Source organism: Myotis daubentonii, chromosome 9 (genome assembly GCF_963259705.1).
Source record: "Myotis daubentonii chromosome 9, mMyoDau2.1, whole genome shotgun sequence".
Lineage (NCBI taxonomy): Eukaryota > Metazoa > Chordata > Mammalia > Chiroptera > Vespertilionidae > Myotis > Myotis daubentonii.
Window position 1 is genome coordinate 38,791,453 of NC_081848.1, and position 23,181 is coordinate 38,814,633.

General features: G+C 43.5%; 1 protein-coding gene and 1 pseudogene across 6 annotated transcripts in view; one reads left to right on the plus strand and one right to left on the minus strand.

Annotated features, from left to right (window-relative positions):
* RSF1 (remodeling and spacing factor 1) overlaps positions 1 to 23,181 on the plus strand; it is a 141,968-nt gene that overhangs the window by 66,006 nt on the left and 52,781 nt on the right. For 5 of the 6 annotated variants that reach the window (XM_059708348.1, XM_059708349.1, XM_059708350.1 and 2 more), the window contains exons 3-5: positions 1,337 to 1,429; positions 2,625 to 2,830; positions 15,126 to 15,280. In XM_059708348.1, coding sequence (XP_059564331.1) covers positions 1,337 to 1,429; positions 2,625 to 2,830; positions 15,126 to 15,280 — 454 coding nt within the window. The remainder of the gene's footprint in view (positions 1 to 1,336; positions 1,430 to 2,624; positions 2,831 to 15,125; positions 15,281 to 23,181) is intronic. The other variant, XM_059708351.1, reaches the window with a different exon arrangement.
* On the minus strand, positions 17,675 to 18,731 carry LOC132241659 (phosphoethanolamine/phosphocholine phosphatase-like; annotated as a pseudogene).

A 23,181-nucleotide genomic window follows, 5' to 3' on the forward strand; every position in this document is an offset into this window, starting at 1 on the left:
TGGTCAGCAGGCTGATGCTCTATCTACTGAGTCAAACTGGCTAGGGCTATTTCATAACCTTTAAAATCAGTATTATTCTTGCTCCCCTTTTATAGCTAAAGAAACTGGCTCACAGGTCGTAGAACCCATGGCATTTCTCCTGATTAGTCCTTATTATTGAGTAGAGTGGTTGTACAAATCTTTTTTCAGTCTGTTAGGTGGCTCTGGTTTTCCTGGAATGCTTGTATATGGAGAGAAGTCTAGAAATTTAAATTTATGCCTTCTGTATAGTAAAAGCCTAAGCGACCGTTAAGGCGGAACAACCAGAACAACCGGTTGCTTGATGCGTACGGACCACCAGGGAACAGACACTCAATGCAGGAGCTGCCCCATGGTGGTCAGTGCGCTCCCACAGGGGGAGCAACACTCAGCCAGAAGTCCGGCTCACAGCTGGCGAGTGCAGCAGCAGTGGCGGGAACCTCTCCCGCCTCCGCAGCAGCGCTAAGGAGCAGTGAGCAGGCAGGCAGTAAGGAGCGAGGGCTCCTGGACTGCAAGAGAGTACAGGCCAGGCTGAGGGACTCTCCTTCCCCCCCCCCCCCCCCCCCCGTTCATGAATTTTGTGCACCAGGCCTCTAGTATTATATAGAACAGTGGTTCTCAACCTTGGCTGCACATTAGAATCACCTGGGAATCTTTTTAAAATCCTGATTTCTGGGCCTTATCCTCCGGAAATTCTGTTTCTTTGTTATGGGGTGGGGCCACAACATTCGTAACAAAGAAACAGAATTTCTGGAGGATGAGGCCCAGAAATCAGGATTTTAAAAAAATTCCCAGGTGATTCTAAATGTGCAGCCAAGGTTGAGAACCACTGATATAGAAGGTCTGAAATGGCAAGCAATGAAATCTTTACCCATAAATAGGAGAACATTTAGTTGCAAAGTAGCTTGATTTTAAATATGCCTATAGTTTGGCATGTTTTTTTAAATTTTCTGTTCTAGTCATAGATATTAATAAACTATTGTGCTTGCCATCCAGGAACTTCCAGGCCAAATTGAGAGACAGAATCAGATAATTACTTGCATCTGGGAAAATGTGCCACAAAAATATGTATAATATCTTTGAGAGTCAGAGGAGAGAGGTGCAGAGATCGGTACTTACCTTGGATTAGTCAGCAGTCAGCAATAAACATTTCGGTGTGTTTAAGTAGTATGCATTTGGGGTTGGAACTGGATTGCATTGTTTGTTACAGACTTTTTCCTTTATAAACATAATATCAAGAATACTTACCATAATGATACAGCAAAACTATCTATTAAATAAAACTTTTATGTATTAAGATATTAACTTTCTCTGACAGATATGCCAAGAGTTTAATAGCACTTGGGCATGGGAGATGGAGAAGAAAGGCTATCTCGAAATGAGTGTTGAATGCAAACTAGCGCTCCTAAAGGTAATAAGTTTATTATTTGTTACAATTATTTTAATTTAAAAATCCACTTTCACTCCTGGTTGAATTGGAAAAACAACTAGAAAGTAGACATTTCTGTTATTATTGGAAAAGGACATTAGGTTTTTTCTTTTATTTTTTTTGGTGACAAAATTCTATTCTTTAAATTATTCTTTGTGGTTTTGTTTTAGTATAAAAATATATCTAGATTTAATTATCTGGGCTTATCAGTTCTGTAGTAGAATAGGCAAGCAATTGCCCCAAATTAATTTTATTCATTGTTGTTAGCCTTCACAGTCATTGTTAACACATACTGTAAACTGGTTAATCTTTTTACTGATTTACTAAATTAGTAATTTGGTAGTTTTCCAGATGACTAGGGGCATACCACATAACCAAACCAACTAGATTAAAATAAAATAGGTCTCAAAGTAGATTTGTTTTCAAGTTTGAGTTTCCTTTTCTCTTACTACCCATTTCAGAGTGTTGGTCCTAATTATTAGCAAGGTAGCCAGCATAATAAAGGAAAACAATACTTTTCACACAAAAGAGACTGCTGGGCTAGGTAACACAGGCAAAAACAAGGAGACTGAGATAGGAAATTCATGTATTATCTGCTCGGGCAGAAAGACTCAGGGAAGAATCCTGACTTTACACCATAATCATATATAAAAATATTTAACAAAAAGTTAAGTCAGTTTCTTATTTAGTAACATAGATATCTTTTTATTAAGATACTTCTTTAGAGGCAGCTGTCATTCAGACTACCTTCCTTGAAAACTGCATATATTTCAAGCTTTCAAAAACAAATAGCCATTTCAAGAATAATGTTCATTTAAAAGCTTTAAGAAAGAAAGAATCAGTGAAAATTTTATACCATGAAACACTTTGGGTGACTTACTGCAAACAGACTCAGTGCTTTTGAAATATAACTTGATTTTTGTGTCATTGATTGTATTGAAACTGTAAATTTATATAACATTAAAGTAACATGTTAACTTGAAATTTATCTTTTTAAATTAGTTGTTCTAAGCAGGTTGTAAAAATGGGAGGAGAGTATGGTAAAAGATTAATAAACTGTATGTGTTCTTTCTGTTTCTGTCCTTGAATCAGTTCTGTGGTTAAACATATCACACTGAACTCTAATGAAGAAACATTTATGTGGGGTATCTTAAGCCATGTTCTAACTATTTTTCAGTACCTCTGTGAGTGTCAGTTTGATGACAATCTCAAATTCAAGAATATTATCAATGAGGAAGATGCCGATACCATGCGTCTCCAGCCAATTGGTCGAGACAAAGATGGCCTCATGTACTGGTACCAGTTGGATCAAGATCACAATGTCAGAATGTACATAGAAGAACAAGATGATCAAGATGGCTCATCGTGGAAATGCATTGTCAGGTATCTTTTATTGGAATCTTGTTACATTTATTTGTGTTTTCCTTACTTTGATATCGTCTCTCTCTCTATAAAAGCCTAAGCCATCCTTAAAACCAGACGGCTAGCCGGTAGCTATGATGTGCACTGGCCACTAGGGGGCAGACGTTCAACACAGGAGCTGCCCTCTGGTGGTCAGTGCATTCCCACAGCCAACCTCCCTCAGGCAGCCAACCTCCCATGGTCTCTCCCTCTATCCAGCTGGCCCCGATTGGCCCTGATTGCCAGCCAGGCTGAGGGACCCCACCCATGCACGAATTCGTGCACTGGGCCTCATCCTATATAATAGAAGGGGAATATGCAAATTGTCCCCTTGACCGGTTGTTCGACCACGGGGCGGGGCCGGCTGAATTTGTGCACTGGGCCTCTAGTTCAGATATAATCACTGAGGCTGGTGTAGTTCTTTTTTTCAGAAGTTTGAGAATTATCAAGACCTAGCTTTGTGCTCAACATAATATGCATTATTTGTCAACTAAATAAATATATTTAGAAGTGTGGTTCATACCAAGACATATACCTTGTATTTCAGGAAGCCACAGTGTAAAAGATAAGCAATACATTGGTAATAAATGTGTGCCCACCCCCCCCACCCCTACCCAATAAAAAACATTGTTAGACAAAAATATAAGAATAGTATTATTTGGTTCTTATTTAGCTACTAGTGGCCCAGTGCACGAATTTGTGCACATTAAAAGGAAATTAATTAGAAGAAATATTTTATTATTGCTATTTACCCTTTCTCTATAATAGAAGTGCCAACCAAATTCAAGAGCGACAATGACAGATCGAAACACAAGCGTCATTTGGCGCCAGCGAGAGCTTCATATATATAGATAAACTTGCTTAATTTGACCTGCTTTCTAATGTAGCTAAACTTTTTCCAGCCGAGGGAAGCACCCCAACTTCTCTTTCAGGTAATTGTCAGCAACACAGCAGTAAATATCAACACAAAGCAGATTATTATTGTAGATCATGCAGGGAGAACAAAGGGTAAAATATTTAACTGCAGCAGTGCTTGATTATATTCTGCACAGTGAGAAAACCGGCAGTCATTTTCAAGGTCCATCATTTCTCCTTTTCAGTCGGGTCAAGTTTCTAAACTTTCTAAATCTCCATTTTTTGGCTAGTGAAAAGAAAATAGGATTCCACCGAGTTTCCTATCTACCTACTCCAGGACTTCTGTGAGGACCAAATGAGATAAGGCATGGGAAAAACACTTCACAGACATTTGGTTAAAATGTGAAATGTTTGCATTTGCACCTGAGGCTATAAAGCAAGTAATGTTCCTGGGCTTAAGAAACTCCAAGGACGCTAGTCACTAGGGAGAAGATGCTGGGTGTTGCTGCGTGACGTCATTACCTGGGCTGGACTGGGCTGTGAGCTGCATTTTGCGCCATGGGTTCTCAGCAGTGTTGGCTGCGATTAGGTGGGTTCTTGCTCCGGAGTGGTTGTGGGGCCTGTGTCCCACTTGGGGAAAGCCGAGTGTTGCTTTGGGGGTGCCAGGTCTGCAGTGCTGTTTCTCTGTAAATGGCCAGTGCCTGTCACGGCAGCTCCTGTGTTGAGTGTCTGTCCCCTGGTGGTCAGTGCGCAACATAGCGACCGGTAGGATGGTTGGACACTTAGCATATTAGCTTTTTATATATATAGACTAGAGGCCTGGTGCACGAAATTCGTGAATGGGTGGGGGCCTTCCAGCTGCCCACTGGGGCGTTCCTGCTGTACAGGGTGAGGGACTGTGGGAGATTGGCCAGCAGCAGGGAGGGACCAGGGGAGGTTGGCCGGCTGCGGGAGGTTGGCTGTGGGAGCAAACTGACCACCAGGGGACAGCTCCTGCATTGAGCATCTGCCCTCTGGTGATCAGTGCGTGTCATTCTGACCGGTTGTTCTGGCATTCCGGTTGCTTAGGCTTTTATATATATAGATAGTTTTCTGTTAGGATAATCTTTTTATTCCCAAGTAGAGGCCCGTTGCATGAAGATTCACGCAATAGGCCTTCCTTTCCCTGGCTGCAGGCACTGGTTATCCTCTGGCACCCGGGACCTAGGCCTTTGGTCTGGCCGCAGCGAGGCTTGGCTTCTCTGCTGCGGCTGCAGCGGAGAAGCCAAGCCTCTTCAGTCTTCAGTCTTCGGTCTTCAGTCTTCACTCTGGCCCGAGCCTTCAGTCTTCACTTCATGCCTGCATATGAAAATTAACCACCATCTTTGTTGGGTTAATTTGCATAGTTGCTCTGATTGCCTGGTGGGCATAGCGGAGTGACACCAATTTGCATGTTTCTCTTTTATTAGTATAGATTATTTTAATTTGCCCATTTCATCTGATACTTTAGTATACTTTTGATTTTTACTGTGTATGCATTTCTTTACTGGGGTTCTGAAGAAATCTGAGGGAAATTGTGCTTTTTCACCATAATTGTTTTTTAAAATCTAGATTTCTTATTTTTATTGACTGATATATTTGAATAAAAACATTTAATATAAAACCTTGAAATACAACTTTTTAAAAATCAATAAATGACACTGGGACCTTTCAGAATCTCTGTGTCTCTAATATTCTATTTTTGCAACTTAATTACAGTTTCTTCCATTAATATTGATAGTTTGTATTAATTTGGAAACTATCAGAGACTCTATCACTAAAATAGGGAGAATTAGATCTATAACCACTGGCTTATGTATATTAATGTTAAATGTTAATTGTTTGAAGAAATAATCCATAGAAATTTTGAATATTTGTTTGAGTCAGGGGAAGCTTAACTTTCATTCCCTAAGAATAAATATGAATTGAATGAGCTTGTGAGTGATTGTTTTAGCAACACCCTTTTTTCATATTTTAATATGGGTCCTTCATATAGTTAACTTACTAAACGGAGATAAACAAAGTAGTCCTGAAATAAAATTTAATCACCATCTCTCTCTCTGAATACATACATTGAGTGAGGCTCTGTTCATGTTTTACCACCCCTTTTGTTATTTCCTATATCAACATTGCATATTTATGTAAGAAATATTCTCTCCTAATTTGTAGGTGAGGAAAATATGACAGAGAAAAGTAATTATGATTATTATTGACTAGAGGTCTGGTGCACAAAAATTTGTGCACTCGGTGGGGGGGTCCCTCAGCCCGGCCTGTGCCCTCTCGCAGTCTGGGACCCCTCGGGGGATGACCACCTACTAGCTTAGGCCCGCTCCCTGGGGGAATTGGGCCTAAGCTGGCAGTCAGACATCCCTCTTGCAGCCCGGGAGCCCTCGGGGGATGACAACTTGCCAGCGGGGAGCAGGCCTAAGCTGCAGTCAGACATCCTTAGCGCTGTTGAGGAGGCAGGAGAGGCTCCCACCACCACCACTGTACTGGCAGCCGTCAGCCTGGCTTGTGGCTGAGCAGAGCTCCCCCTGTGAGAGTGCACTGACCACCAGGGGGCAGCTCCTGCATTGAGCGCCTGGCCCCTGGTGGTCAGTGTGTGTCATAGTGACCAGTCATTCCCAGTCGTTCTGTTGTTAGGGTCAATATGCATATTACCCTTTTATTATATAGGATAGAGGCCTGGTGCACAGGTGGGGGCTGGCTGGTTTGCCCTGAAGTGTGTCCTGGATCAGGGTGGGGGTCCCAATCGGGTGCCTGGCCAGCCTAGGTGAGGGGCTGATGGCTGTTTGCAGGCTGGTCACACCCCTTCAGGGTGGGGGTCCCCACTGGGGTGCCTGGCCAGCCTGGGTGAGGGGCTGATGGCTGTTTGCAGGCTGGTCAAGCCCCCCGAAGTGGAGACCCTCACCCTATGGAGGTTTGACCAGCCTGGGTGAGGAGCTGATGGCTGTTTGCAGGCTGGCCACACCCTCTTTAGGGTGGGGGGTCCCCACTGGGGTGCCTGGCCAGTCTGGGTGAGGGGCTGAGGGCCATTTTCAGGCTGGCCAAGCCTCCCTGGCGACGGAAGCAACCAGGCTCGCCTTTTTTCTTTCTTTTTTTTTTTTTTTTTTAATTCTGGGATTTATTTACCTTCTGTAATTGAAACTTTGTAGCCTGGAGTGGAGCTCAGAGCCGTCCAGGACGGGCCTCCTGCTCCCTCCAGCTTCGTGTCCTCAGCCGGCTGAAAGCAGGTATCTGGGGTTTATTTACCTTCTATAATTGAAACTTTGTTGCTTTGAGTGGAGCTCAGAGCCAGCTGCGGCAGCTGGGAAGCTTGGCTTCCTCCATCATTGGGGCAACCAAGCCTCCTGCTTGCTCCATCTCCATGGCTGCCAGCCGCCATCTTGGTTGGGTTAATTTGCATATGGTTGCTCTGATTGGCTGGCGGGCGTGGCTTAAGGCATAGCGAAGGTACGGTCAATTTGCATGTATGTCTTTGTAGATTAGACATACATGCTTAAAATAACTTCTCTTGTACACTGTTTTAAATTTATGTTATATGCATGATGTGAGAGAAAGAGCAAAGATGTTAGAGTTACCAAGTGTGTTTGAACTTATGTTCCTCTATTTACCTTCTGTGGGCAGATCACTTAATTTCTCTATACTCTCTTTCCTGCACCTTAAAGTTGATAGATAACACTTCCTCAATACAATTGTGAGGAATACATGAGAAATCATAATGGAACCCTAGCTAATGTTCAATAAAGATTTATTTTTGTTTTTTCTCCCAACCTTTTTAATTATTAGCTTTTCTTACAATATTTCTAACCCTAAAGTTTGAATCACTTTTTCATAAAGAAATATTTGTCAGCAGAAAGAAGAAAGGCATAATTCCATTGGTATATCTTTTACATCCTGTCTTTCATGATCATTATTCCAGGTTTTATTCCCTGTACTTCTCCTTTAAAAAAATATTCTTTCCATGTACAAACATTTATTTATGATAAACAGAAAGTGGTTTATGTGGCATTTGTTCAGTAGCAAATGCGTGTATAGGATTTGTGAACACAGTTTTCTTTGGTAACAACCACAGATTTTAGAGAACTGGTGCTGAATTACTGTTAACCTTTTTTTTCTTTATTGTTTAAAGTATGTCTTTTTCCCCGATTGATCCCCCACCCCTGGCCACTTAGGCTGTTCCTAAATCTTAACTACTGTAAATTGTGCTGCTATGAACATAGGGGTGCATATATCCTTTCTGATGGGTGTTTCTGCTTTCTTGGGATATATTCCTAGAAGTGGGATTACTGGGTCAAATGGGAGTTCCATTTTTAACTTTTTGAGGAAACTCCATACTGTCTCCCACAGTGGCCGAATCCTTGCCAGCACTTGTCATTTGTTGATTTGTTGATGATAGCCATTCTGACAAGTGTGAGATGGTACCTCATCGTTGTTTTGATTTGCATCTCTTGGCTGATGATTGACTTTCAGCATGTTTTCATATGTCTCCCGGCCTCTGTATGTCCTCTTTCGAAAAGTGTCTATTTAGGTCCTTTGCCCATTTTTTTATTGGATCGTTTATCTTGCTTTTGTTAAGTTGTATCAGTTCCCTGTAAATTTTGGAGATTAAACCCATATCGGAGATAACATTGGTAAATATGTTCTGCCATGAAGTGAGCTTTCTTGTTTTTTTGTTGATGTTTTTTTTTTGGTGTGCAGAAGCTTTTTATTTTGATGTATTCCCATTTGTTTATGTTCTCCTTAGTTTCCATTTCCCTATGACAGCGGTTCTCAACCTGTGGGTCGTGACACCTTTGGGGGTCGAACGACCCTTTCACAGGGATCGCCTAAGACCATAAGAAAACACATATATAATTACATATTGTTTTTGTGATTAATCACTATGCTTTAATTATGTTCAATTTGTAACAATGAAATTGGGGTTCACCACAACATGAGGAACTGCATTAGGAAGGTTGAGAACCACTGCCCTAGGAGCTGTATCAGTAAAGATATTGCTATGACATATGTCTGATATTTTGCTGCCTATGGAGTCTTCTAAGATTTTATGGTTTCCCATCTTTCATTTAAGTCGTTTAACCGTTTTGGATTTGTTTTTGTGTATGGTGTAATTTGGTGATCTAGTTTCATTTTTTTGCATGTATCTGACAAAATTTCCCAGCACCATTTATTGAAGAGATTGTCTTGACTCCGTTGTATGCTCTTGCCTCCTTTGTAAATATTAATTGAGCATAATGGCTTGGGTCTATTTCTGGGTTCTCTGTTCTCTTTGATTTGTCTATATGTCTGTTCTTGTGCCAGTACCAGGCAGTTTTGAGCACCGTGGCTTGGTAATATAGCTTGATATCTGGATGACCAACACCCTTTTGACCCCATAGTCACCGCTGCTTTGTCTCTTCCCCTTGCACTGTGCGGCCAGTGCAGAACTTAAGGCTGCCTTTCTGGAGTCCCCCACTGCCAGTAGCCCTGTGGACCGCCTTCCAAGTCAAGCGCTACAGGTCTCCCCAATGTACGCGGGCTTGGTGCAGCGCAGTCGCCCTCCAACACTCTGTTCCCGGCTGTGCGCGTTTCTCCTTCCAGCCCAGGTCCCCAATCCCACCTCTTTCCATGCGACCTCTGACTCTTCCAGCCACTATTGTCTCTTCAGCTGTGTTTAATTCGCCAATTCCAGGTGGATGCTATTCGATTTAGCTGTTTCTTCTATCTGCTCTGTGAGAAGGCGCTGGACCTGTCCGCGTATTCAGCCACCATTTTCTCTGCCCCTGGACAAACTGTTTAGGTGCCTGCAGCCGGGAGGCTGGAGTCTCAGTGTTTGTGGGTTCGCAGCAGAGGCAGCTGGTCCCTGGCCGGTGTGGCTGTCGGATCCGGTGGAGTCTGAGGTCTCCCCGAGTGGAGGTGAGGCCGCTCTCCCCTTGAAGATGGCGCGGCCTCCCCGGAGAGATTTCACCTGTGGTAGTGTCTGCCCGGCTAGGGGAACCTGGTCCGCCAGCCCCCAGAAGTCCTGTGGGATATAACTGTCCCTCACTCACACACGCCCACAGGTCCACGCACTCCCCTTTCTCTCTCTCACTCACACTCTCTGCTGTCCTGTCGGCCACCATCTTGGATCTCTGTAAACCTTTTTGAAGAACGCCTATGAACATGTGAATTTATATCTGCAATGTGCCAGACAACTTTTCTGAGCTATGTAGTATTATTTAAAGCCAAATTCTAGCCCAGCCTGTGTGGCTCAGTGGTTGAGGGTCAACCTATGAATCAGGAGGCTATGGATCAATTCCCGGTCAGGGCACATGCCTGGGTTGCGGGCTCAATTCCCAGTGTGGGGTGTGTAGGAGGCAACCAATCAATGATTCTCTCTCATCATTGATGTTTCTGTCTCTCTCTCCCTCTCCCTACCTCTTTGAAATCAATAAAAATATATTTAAAACCAAATTCTAAACACCTGATTAACACATTGTTGTTTCCTTATTTCATTAAATTAATAAACTTACATTGTATTTCTACTTGTATAAAAGGGAGTATGTGGGAAATCTCTGAACCTTCTCAATTTTGCTGTGAACATAAAACTACTTGAAAGAATAGTCTTTTTTAAAAATTGTAATACCATAGCATCACCAAAGTATTAAAACTTTTATTAAATAGCAAGTTCCATTTCTGTCTGTTGTAATATTTATAACATAAGTATATATGAGGTAGATAGGTAGGAAGTATTAACTGATAAACAACTATATTTTAAGTTTAAACAAAATTTAGTAAGTTACTTACAAAAGAGTAAAAGTAGTTAAATTCATTAAACCATATGATTTTGTTACTTTTTTCAGGTGTACAGCTTTGTGTGTTTTTTTTTTAATTGTTGTTGTTTTTGTTAATTCTCACTTGAGGATATTTTTCCCATTGCTTTTCAGAGAGTGGGAGGCAGGGACGGAAGGAGGGGAGGGAGAGACAGAGATAGACATCAATGTGAGAGAGATACATCCACTGGTTGAGAGCCTGAAACCCAGGTACTTGCCCTTGACCTAGAATCGAATGTGACACCTTTTGGCACACCTTTTGCTTAACCATTGAGCAACCCTGTCCAGGTCAGACAGTCATATACTTTTCGTAGTTTCCCTCAATATTTCCCAGCTGGTACCATACATAGTTATTGCAGTTTTATATGGTTTAAGCAAGTGTTGCAATAGGTTTCAAAAGCACAGATATTTAAGCTCTAGCCATTATACAGTTGTTCCAATTAATATTCAAGTGAAAATTGCCATGGATGAATAATAATATTTGTTACAAGTATTTCATCACCACTTTAGGCCTTAGTGAAAGTACAGAAAACTAAAATTTTCTGCTAAATTCCTTTGCTGCTTAGAATAGAGAAAATAATTGGCATGGATTTTCTAGCAATATTGGCTCTCTTCTAATGTTTGGAAGTGTTTTAAATAGGTACAGTAACAAACTTCAATATATTCTTCAGTTCCCAGTGTGACCTCAAAAAGTAATAGGAATTCTCAATGAAATATGAGAAGTAATAACATTAAGTGGATAGAGCCTTAGGTTAGAAGCCGGTTGGCTTAATGATGTTAAGAGATAGGAACTTTGCCAAAAATAAATTTATTTAGTGTCTTTAGCTTTTAATTTTCCTTTTTGTAAAGTGAAGGCAGTACCAGACAAGATCTTTAAAGAGCATCTAATCTGCCCTTCTACTATTAGAGAATTAAAATTCTAAACTGTTCATTTAATTGGTTATGGTCATATGATATCTATAATACATGCACAATGACAGAATGGTTGCCATTTTAATTTCTGAAATATATTCATCACTTCAATTTTATTACTTTTTTAAGAGGCCAATTTAATAATACTTGAGAATACAGTCTTTTATAGGTAAGGAAGCTGAGGCCTAGTGGAAGATAGATGAGCTGTCTAGGGCACACAGCCGTATAGTTTTGGGACAGGGATTTTATTCAGTTACTAGAGGCCAAGTGCACGAATTCATGCACCAGTGGGGATCCTCGGCCTGGCCTGTGGGATCGGGCCAAAACCAGCTCTCCGACATCCCCCGAAGGATCCCAGAATGTGAAAGGGCACATGCCAGGCCAAGGGACCCCACCAGTGCACAATCTGGGCCGGATAGGGATGTGGGAGGTTGGACAGCTGGGGAGGGACCACGGGAGGGCTCCAGGACATGTCTGGCCCATCTCGCTCAGTCCTGATCAGCTGGACACCAGCAGCAAGCTAACCCACTGGTCGGAGCATCTGCCCCCTGGTGGTCAGTGCATGTCATAGCAACTGGTCGACCGGTCGACTGTCTGCCCCCTGGTAGTCAGTGCAAGTCATAACGAGCGGTTGCATGGCCTTAGCATATCATTAGTATATTATGCTTTGATTGGTTGAATGGATGACTGGACACTTAGCATATTAGGCTTTTATCATATACTAGAGGCCCGGTGCACAAAAATTTGTGCACTTGGGGAAGGGGGGGGTCCCTCAGACCGGCCTGTGCCCTCTTGCAGTCTGGGACCCCTTGGGAGATAACGCCCTGATGGCTTAGGCCTGCTCCCGGGTGGCAGAGGGCAGGCCCAATCCCTAGGTGCAGCCCCTGGTCGGGCTCAGAGCAGGGCTGATTGGGGAGTTGGGGCGCCTTCCCCTGTCATGCACAGAGCAGGGCAGATTGGGAGGTTGCGATGCCACCCTCAGTCACGCTCAGGGTAGGGCCAATTGGGGGGTTGGGGCACTGCCCCCGTCACACTCAAGGCAGGGTCGATGGGGAGGTTGCGGCGCCACCCCCTGTCATGCACAGAGCAGGGCCCATCAGGGGGGTTGGTGCTCCGTACCCTGTCATGCACAGAGCAGGGCCAATCAGGGGGTTGGGGCGCTGCCCCCTGTCACGCACAGAACAGGGCCCATCAGGGGGGTTGGGGCTCCATACCCTGTCATGCACAGAGCAGGGTCAATCAGGGGGTTGGGGAGCTCCCCCCTGTCATGCACAGAGCCGGGTCGATCAGGGGGTTGAGGAACTCCCCCCTGTCACTCACAGAGTAGGGCCGATAGGGGAGTTGGGGCACCGCCCCCTGTCACATCAGGGCAGGGTGAATCAGGGGGTTGGGGCGCCGCCCTCTATCACCCACAGAGCAGGGCCGATCAGGTGGTTGGGGCGCCGCCACTCTCATACTCAGGGCAGGGCCAATGGGGAGGTTATGGCTCTACCCCGTCACACACAGAGCAGGGCCCGTTGGGGGCGGGGGGGTAGGGGCGCCGCACCCTGTCACACACAGAGCTGCAGGGCGATCAGGGGGTTTGGGCGCTGCCCCCTGTCACGCTGATCCCGGTGCCGGGAGGCCTCTCAGCTCCGCTGATCCCAGTGCTGGGAGGCATATTACCCTTTTACTATATAGAATAGAGGCCTGGTGCATGGGTGGGTGCCTGCTGGTTTGCCCTGAAGGGTGTCCTGGATCAGCGTGGGGGTCCCCACTGGGGTTCCTGGCCAGTCTGGGTGAGGGGATGATGGCTGTTTGCAGCTGGTCACACACCCTTCAGGGTGGGGGTCCCCACTGGGGTGCCTGGCCAGTCTGGGTGAGGGGCTGAGGGCTGTTTTCAGGCTGGGACTGAAGCTCCCAACTGCTCCTTTTTTTCTTTTTTTTTTCTTTTTTATTCTGGGCCAGCTTTAGCTCTGAGGCCTCGGCTGCTGAAAACAGGTTTCTGGCCTTTGTTTACCATCTGTATTTGATACAATGTTATGGTCCGGCTGGCTGAAACTCCGCTGAGTAAAGCAGGTTTCTGGGGTTTTTTTAGCTTCTTTATTCGCAACATAGTTGCTTAGAGTTGCAGCTGAGAGGCCGGCAAGTCAGGCAGGGAACGTTGGAATTCTCCGTCACTGAAGCAAGCAAGCCTCCCTATTCGCATCAGCTGCCTGGCTGCCGGCCGCCATCTTGGCTGCCAGTTAATTTGCATATCTCGGCCCTACTCTGTGAGTGACGGGGGATTAGCCAATGGGAAGGGTAGCGGAGTGACACTAATTACCATGTTTCTCTTTTATTAGTGTAGATGATTAAACATTTTTTAACTCCTGCTTCATGAGGCAGTGTCATTGCTCTCAAGGAGTAGAGTTTAGCTAGAATGGAGGTTGAAGGGATAGGAGGATAGAGGGCGTATGTGTCATGACAGATAAGAAAACAAGTAATTTCTTCTTAATACTAATCACGGTAGGTCCTCGGTTTACGTCGGAGATCTGTTCCTACAGCACAAAGTAACGCGATTTTCACCATAAGTCGGAACCCACCCACATAAGCACCTATGTCACTCACATGGAGCACATACACAGCAGTAATGAAGTGAAACACTAAAAAAAATTTAAAAGAAAGATAACAATTCCTGACCTTACTTGTGGTAAATAAATAATGAAAAACATAAAGCACATATATGTACATACATCGAAATGACGGAACTTTTTTTTTATATAAATAAATGGGAGATGGCAACGTAACCACGAAACGTCGAGTCCGACATAACGCGAGGACTGTCTGTACATAGATTTAGATTTGCGTACAGAGGCCTTTGAGAACACAGATAGGAAGCTCTTTGTGCTGATTAGTTAACTTAGTGGCAGAAATAGAACTAAGTGTCCCAACTCTTAGTCCAGGGTTTCCTTATCTTCACTGTTACATAGCGTTTATCTGAGCAGGAAAAATATCCAACTAAAGTTTCTTGTTTGAACATAGCATTTAAATTGAGCATATCAGATCTCTGGTTTTGATAGTAAAAGTAGAAAATATATAGGTTAAAATCATATTTATTTGATATTTTCCCATATCTTTGATTCAAAATGAATTCCCTTCCTGTAGCTGCAAACTGTAATTGACAAAACAACATCAGTAACCCAAATTCTTAGGTTTTTGAACTGTGTTATTACAGCTGACTTTTTGCCATAATTACTCAGAAAGTCTTGGATCATAATTTTGTAACAATATCAAATGTTATTCTCTCTGTAGGTGGAAAATAGGTCTTTTTTCAAATTGAATCAAGAACTTGAATTATTCTATTAAAAGAAATGCTTCTTCAAGCAAGTTTTACATTTATTTTTGTATTGTATAGTACTTTAAAAAATTATCAGACTTTGATTTTTGCTTAATTTCTTCCTAGCTGTTCTTTTCAGCCAGAGATTTGCATTGCCATTCTAATAAATACAGAGAATAGTCTTAAGATTACTTTTTGGAAACTAGTGTATTTTAATATGTTTTCATTTCTAATACTTAATTTTAAAATTCAGAGTTAATTCAGTTTAGCTTGTACTAGTGATTTGGTTGTTCTTAAAGTGTTTTTGTTTTTAAATTTTAATTTCTAATACGTATTATTCTGAAAATTCTTTAGAATAGAAGAAAGATTTTTATGTTGCCTTATTTTTTCCCCTGTTTAGAAATCGAAACGAGTTGGCTGAGACTCTTGCACTCCTGAAAGCACAAATTGATCCTGTACTATTGAAAAGCTCCAGCCAACAGGACAGCTCTTCCCGGGACAGTCCCAGCTTAGATGATGAGGAGACTAAAAAGGAGGAAGAAACACCTAAACAAGGTTTTTTTGTGTGTTTTGTTTTGTAATTTCTTGTCTTCTTTCACTCCTCTTCCTAACTATTTAAATTGGAATTCTCTCGATTTGAAAAATTATTAGGCTTCCTGTAAAAGAAGGTTGATCTTTCTTTTAAGTTAAAAGCAAATTGAAAAATGAGTATTTTGCTTGTTTATATTGGACATTTAAAAAATTTAAATGAAAATGTTCAGACCATCAAAACATAATCTTTTACTGGTTTAGGAATGTGAAGCTACTTAGCAAACTTATTGTGGTAAAATACTCATAACTTATAATTTATCATTTTAAACGTTTTTAAGGGTATAATTCTGAGGCATTCATTAGTTGCTGCTTCTATGTGCCCTGACCAGGGATCAAACTGGCAACTTTGGCGTATCGGGATGACACTCTAGCCAACTGAACTACCTGGCCAGGGCTCTGTGTACATTTTTATTTAATCCTCACCCAAGGGTATGTTTTTATTGATTTAGAGAGAGGGAGAGAGAGAAACATCGATGTGAGAGAGAAATATCGATTGGATGCCTCCTGTAAGCTCCCTGACCGGGGGTCCACATTGGAACCTTGGTGCATTGGGATGACGCTCAACCAACTGTGCCAGGGTTCCGTGCACTTTTGATGCTGTACTTACACATTGCTTGGAGGAATAGACCTTCCCCTACCCTCCAATCTTTTTAAAAAAACTTTTTATTGATTTTAGAGAGAGAGAGGGAGGGAGAGGGATAGAGAGATAGAAACATCGATGAGAGAGAAACAGCCATTGGCTGCCTCCTGCACACCTCTACTGGGGATCAAGCCCTCAACCTGAGTATGTACCCTGGTAGGGAATCAAGCTGGTGACCTCTGGTTCATGGGTTGATACTCAACAACTGAGCCACACTGGCTGGGCAGAGTAAACTTTTTTATTCAGCCCCCAAAGGCCAATTTCTTACTCCATCCTCTTAGGTGTAGTTACTATGTCCTGTTCCATAGCAAGACCAAATAAATGTGATTCTGGTTTGTCATTTTTATTATTCTCAGATATAAATAAACATTACCCTTCTGTGGGGAGCTTGAAAGCTGCAGTCTAGAGAATATCTAATGTTGTTAGAATAATAAAGCAAAATGTAACAAAATTATGGTTGAATATTTGGAAATCAGATAAGGAGGAAAAAGAAATAGGAACTAGAGAAAGAATAAAATAGCCACTCTTATTCTTACAGCTAAAATAGATTTTTTCTTTAAAGACTAGAGGACCAGTGCATGAATTTGTGCTCTGGTGGGGTCCGGCTGGCCCGCCCCAATGGGGGCCGATTGGGGGCAGGCCAATGGGGGGAGGGGCTGGGGGAAGTTGTGGGGAGGGCAGTTGGGGCTCTGATCTGGCCAGTTGGCTGCCACAGTGCACAGCATAGCCACTGGTCATTCCAGGCGCTTGGCTTTTATAAATATAGATTAGTTAAATGGCCGTGTTTTATATCTAACCTTGGGAGATATAAAGGGGTGACTCAGCCCATAATACAAAAAGATTATATTCTATATAGGTGCCAAGAAGAAATACATTATCTATAAAAGTGGGAGCTTGCCCTAGATGGTTTGGTTCAGTGGTTAGAGCATCAGCCCAAGGGTCCCCGTTTTGTTTTTTCCCCCTTCATCCCGTTTTAATAGCTCTAAAACACCAAAGAGGATGGGCTTGGGTTTCGCTGGCTCTGCTTTAAAACATCAGGGCTTTCTGTTCCATATGAGAGGAGGGAGCCCAAGGGGGCCCAGCGTAAGGGAGTGACTTTGGTTAAGTTCCTGGTCTTGCTGCATAGACAAGGCTGGGATAGAAGTCACTGAGGCACCTCTGCGAGCTTCCTGGCTGGCCCGACCCAAGCCCGACAGTGTGCTACCTCGTTCCACCACCAGGAGGCGACTGTTCCATCTGGCTTTTCTTCCTTTGGGGTTGCTGTCGGAATGGGCAGGGGAAGGGAGGCAAGAAAAGGGAGGTAGGATGGGATCACGGTAGGTGAAGCGAAATCTAGGCCTGGGGCTGTCGGTGGAAAGCTTCCTCTCTTTGTGCGGGGAATCCAATGCGGGAGGATTTCTCCTTGACCTAAGCCTTGGAGAGGGGAAGTTACACACGGGCAGCAGTTAAAGTTCTCTCTCCTGCAAGGGAATCTCTTCCTCCCAGTTCAGAGGGCGAGCTTTTAGGAAACTCTGCTGCCTTCCCAGGTATGCGCATCACCCGGGTTGAGCCAGACTCCAGAATTTTTAACTGTTTGCTGTGGATCTGAGGGAGGCAGCCGAGCTGGTTTAACTGCATAGATAGTTCGGATGGCTCTGGACTCCCTCCTTTAGCCCTTGATTGGACGGGGAATTCTAGAAATTCCCAGAGGGAAATACCAACGCGAAAGGGAAAGGAAGTTATAAAACTAGATTGTCTTTCCCAATCTCCCTTCCCCACTCCTCGTCGGGGCGCCCCCTGCAGGCAGCTGTCTGGAAGCGCACGTCGTGGGCGGTTTCCCACGACACCACGGGGCGGGGAGGGAACGAGCTGGGCTCGGCCTTCTGCGCCTCCACGGCGCGGGAAGGCCACCACGTCACGGCTGGCCAGCCTTCTCATGGGGCAGAAGTCATTGGCGTGTCGCCCATGTAGAAAAGGCGATCGAAGTGCACGCCGTCTTGGGCCCGCTGGCGCAGGTAGTCGCTGAGCACCTTGAACTGTGCGTGTGAAAGGGCTGCAGCACTAGCAACCCACCCCACCCCCACCCTGCCCTCCCCCCCGCTCCCCTCCCCCCACCCCCACCCCGCGTCGGGCCCCAGGGGTTGCTGAGGATGCAGCAGAACAGGCCCAGGTGGCAGAGCGTTCTCCACGCTGAAGGTGTTGGCATACCAGATGAGAATCACCTCGAAGTGGGCTCCCTGCTTGGCCACAAATTGCAGCAGGTCGCCCATGCCTGGGGAAGGCCGGGGGCGGGGGGGGGGGGGGAAGGGGGAGGGGTGGCGGGGGGGAATGGCCTCATAGACGGCAGGCAGGTCCCGGCCGGCCGCATGCCCTGCTCGCCCAGGTACTTGACCCGCTGCATGTATTCGTTGTAGCCCTCACTGTAGGTGGTGCGCAGGCTCTCCTGCACTATGGAGTCAGTCACTGTTTTCATCCACGGTAGTCTTGTCAAAATCGAAGGTCAGGAGGAAGCTCAGCGCGCCCTGCACAGCCATCCTGCCAGCCTCTAGAGCAGTTTTGTCCCGAGTGATGTAATCATTTTGTGTCCTCCAAAAGAGCTCCTCAAATAAAAGGGGCACAGGATCTCTGAGCTTCTCCAGCAGGGTGTGGAGCGGAGGCCGAAGGCTGTCGGGGCTGAGTTTGAAGTGCAGAGTGGAGAGAGGGGCTCCCGGAGGCATTCGAGCTCAGGATGGGGCCTGGGGTGCTGGCCGGAATTGAAGGGGTCGGTGTCTTATCCACCCTCGGAATTTGGGCTCCGGCCCAGAAGTGCCTCCGGTCCGGAGGGGCCGTAGATGATGTGCATCTGGGCTGTCTTCTCCACCTACCTTCCATCCCGGGTAGCACCCTGCCCGGGCCACCGGGCATTCCCTTTAAATGCCCGGGAGCTGGAGCAGCTCAGTCCAAGGTTCTCAGTTTTGATTCCAATCAAGGGCATGTAGCTCGATTGCGGGCGTGTATGAGAGGCAACCAATTGATGTCTCTCTCATCATGTTTCTCTCTGTCTCTCCCCCTCCCACTCTCTCTAAAAATCAATGGGGAAAAAAATCCTCGTGTGAGGATTAACCAAAACATATAAATGAATGAATGAATAAATAAGTAAATAAATAAGGTACCTCTTTGCCCGGCAAGTGTGGTTCAGTGGTTGAACGTCGACCTGTGAACTAGAAGGTCACAGTTCAATTCCTGTCCAGGGCACCTGCCCCGGTTGCAAGCTCAGTCCCCAGTGGGAGGCGTGCAGGAGGCAGCTAATTAATTATTATTTCTCATCATTGTTGTTTCTATCTCTCTATCCCTCTCTCTTCCTCTCTGACATCAGTAAGCATATATTTTTAAAAATGTAATACCTCCCAAAATGTCATCATATGGCCTAAAAAGTTCACTAACTGAATAATTGACTGTTTGTTTTAAAAGTAATTAGAATTGCCTTCTAAAAAAGTGTGAATTTCATAAAGTGGCATCAGAATCTCACACACTGGCCTCAACCTATCTGTCTGGTATTACCTTCTACTATTTCCTTATGTGATCACTGGTTCCAGATTATCTAGATGCCTTTATTTCCTCTATTTGTCTTGGACATTCCTTCTGTATTTTTATCATGCTCTTTTACCTCTGAGGTACAGTTCCTTCACTGTGGAAATTTTAGTCATATTTCAGGGCCATCTGGAATCCTACCTTCTTGATCCCGTTTCTAAGCTCCATCAGCACTTAAGGACTTTTTTTTATCCCACTTATATTAAGGTCAGTCATACTACCAACCTTGAGGCTCTCAAATACTTGTCTAATTGTTATTCTCAGGCTACGGAATAGTTCAAAGGGAGTGTTAGGTGTCATTTAAGTCCTTTTTCTGTCTAATACCCAGCATATCATTTCAAGTGGTACACTACATGGAAGTAACTGTGTTTATAGAACACCATGAAATTTAAGGTGTTTTCACTCCACATTAGATAGTGTATTCTAATTTAGAAGGGATTTTTAACTTAAGGAGAACTTTATGGGGAAAACGAAGTTGGGGAAAATCCTAACCTTTAATTTAGTGTTTTCCTGCTAATTAGAAAAAGACTTTCTTTTGTTAATTATTATAGGCATATATATTTCTGTATGTGGAATGAGAAAAGAGTATCACTTAAGAATCTCTAGTCAAGAATAGCAGTTGTATACTGGCAGCTTGAAAACTTAATTTGGCCTGAAAACTTGTTTATATTGGTCTGTACAGTACTGCTTTGTTTAAAATAAAACAAAAACTAAACTAAAATTCTCCATTTTCATTCAGTGGTTTTTAGTATATTCACACTATTGTGCAACCATAACCACTGTCTAATTCCAAACCATCTTCATTGCTCCACAAAGAAACCCTGCAAGAATCAAGCAGTCACTTTCTGTATTTCCCTGTGCCTAACCTGAGGAAGCCCCTTATCTACTTTATTTCTTTGTAAATGTGCCTATTTTGAATGTTTCATGTAAATGGAATTATATGATATGTGGCCTTTTGTGTCTGACTCCTTTTACTTGACATAATGTTTTCAAGGTTTAGCCATGCTTTTTATGGCTGAATAATATTCCATTATTTTGTTTATCCATTCATGAATTGATAAACATTTTATTTGTTTTCACTTTTTGGCTATTAGGGTTAATGCCTCTGTGAACATTCACATACAGATTTTTGTGGGAACATAAGTTTTCACATGTGTATTTTTAAAATTTGAATTTCCTGTCAACATTTAAAATTAAAAATTAGAAGAGTTAGTAACTATGGACCATCATTTCTACGTGCCAACAATGGGCTGTACCTGAATAATAGTTTACCCTCCTTGGCTGACTCACACTCTCCTGTTTACTGTAGTCCTCTCTTGTGTTCCCTAAAATTGGCCTTAGTTCTCAGTTGCTTGACTTCGTACTTACATTTTGTTGTTTTCATAGTATAAAGTGGGAAATATTTATAATATTCATGTCTCTATCAAATATTAAAAAAACAAAAGTAGCCCGGCCAGCATGGCTCAGTGGTTGAGCATTGACCTATGTACCAGGAGGTCACTGTTCAATAAAGACATATCACTCACACACACACACACACACACACACACACACACACCCCCCATAGAAGTAGACCAAGAAAACTGGGAGGGGGGGCTAATTTTTGCAGAAGTGAAGAATATTCCTTCAATTATAATAAGTAAAGTAACCTACAGATGAACCTCTTGTGGCCAGTATATTAGCATATCTGATATAAAGCTTAAATTCAGCTTTATATCACCAATAATGTATTTTAATGTAGTAATGTAGTATTACTCTGCTCTGCCTGTCATAATAAAAGACTTAAAGAACAAATTTATTTTTCAACCGTTCTAGAGACTAGAAGTTCCAGGTTGAGGTGCCTCAGTTTCTGGTGAGGGCTTTCTTCCTGGCTTGCAGATGGCCACCTTCTTTCTGTGTCCTCAGATGGCTTCTTCTATTTGTGTGTGTGGAAAGAGAGTGATCTGGTGTTTCTTCTTCTTCCTATAAGTGTACCAGCACTATTGGATTAAGGCTCCATCCTTTTGACCTCATTTAACTATAATTATCTTTTAAAGACCCAATATCCAAATACACTGAGTGGCCAGATTATTATGGCCACCTGACGTTTGTAGGCAAATTAGCTATAATTTCACGCTGAAGTTGCTAGAGGGCCAGACCATTATAAATAGGATAGCAGGTTGTTTACCACGACAGTAGAAGTGATTTTTTTTCTGAAGATATGGGCAAACAACGCGATTTAACAGCCTTTGAACGTGGAACACACACACACACACACACACACACACACACTGAGTGGCCAGATTATTAAGACCACCTGGCGTTTGTAGGCAAATTAGCCGTACACTGCATCGTATGGGATATGGAAGCTGAAGGACTGTTTGAACACCTTTGCTGTCTGCAGTTACCAAGATAAAACATCTCCAGTTCGCACAGGAACACAAGGATTGGACAGCCAAGTATTGGAAAAAAGTCATGTGGTCCGATGAAACACGTTTCCAGTTGCATCATGCAGATGGCAGAGTGAGAATTTGGCGGAAACAGCATGAAAGCATGCACCCCGCATGCATGAGTACAACCCTTCAAGCTGGTGGGGGCAGTGTTATGGTTTGGGGCAGGGGCCCTCAAACTTTTTAAACAGGGGGCCAGTTCACTGTCCCTCAGACCGTTGGAAGGCCGGACTATAGTTAAAAAAAAAAAAAACTATGAACAAATTCCTATGCACACTGCACATATCTTATTTTGAAGTAAAAAAACAAAACGGGAACAAATACAATATTTGTATTTGCATGTGGCTCATGGGCCTTAGTTTGAGGACCCCTGGTTTGGGGTATGTTTTCCTGGCATGATTTGGGCCCTTTAATTCGTGTGGAACAACATCTAAATAGCACAACATACCTAAGTATCTTTGCTGATCAAGTTCATCCTATCCCAATGGAGATGGCTTTTTCCAACAAGACAATGCGCCATGCCATGGTGCTTGTATTGTGCAGGAGTGGTTTCAAGAACATGAGAGAGACTTTACCTTGCTTAGGTGGCACCCACAATCACCAGATCTCAATCTAATTGAGCATTTGTGGGACGAAGTTAAAAGAGCCATCAGGCAGCTGGTTCCACAACCATTAAATCTCACAGAACTGGACAGTGCTATTCATCAGGCATGGTGTCAGATTCCTTGCATCACCTTTCAACATCTCGTGGAGTCAATGCCAAGGAGAATCGCCGCAGTATTGAAGACAAAAGGTGGCCCAACGAAGTACTGATGGGGTGGTCATAATAATCTGGCCACTCAGTTCAAAGGCTGTTAAATCGAATTGTTTACCCATATCTTCAGAAAAAAATCACTTCTACTGTCATGGTAAACAACCTGCTTCCCTATTTATAATGGTCTGGCCCTCTAGCAACTTCAGCATGAAATTATAGCTAATTTGCATACAAACATCATGTGGTCATAATAATCTGGCCACTCAGTGTATAGTCACTTTGGAAATTAGGGCTTTAACATATCAACTTGGGGGTGGGGCATAATTTAGTCAATACTTATAGTATTATTAAATAATCCATAGTAAGAATTATGATGGGTAATGGAGAAAGATAAGTTGGTATTAAAGTTTTGACCAGGAATCAAACCCTTGGCCCTTCAGTCTGTGGGCCAACACTCCAACTACTGAGCCAAAAACTTTTTTTTTTATCCTCA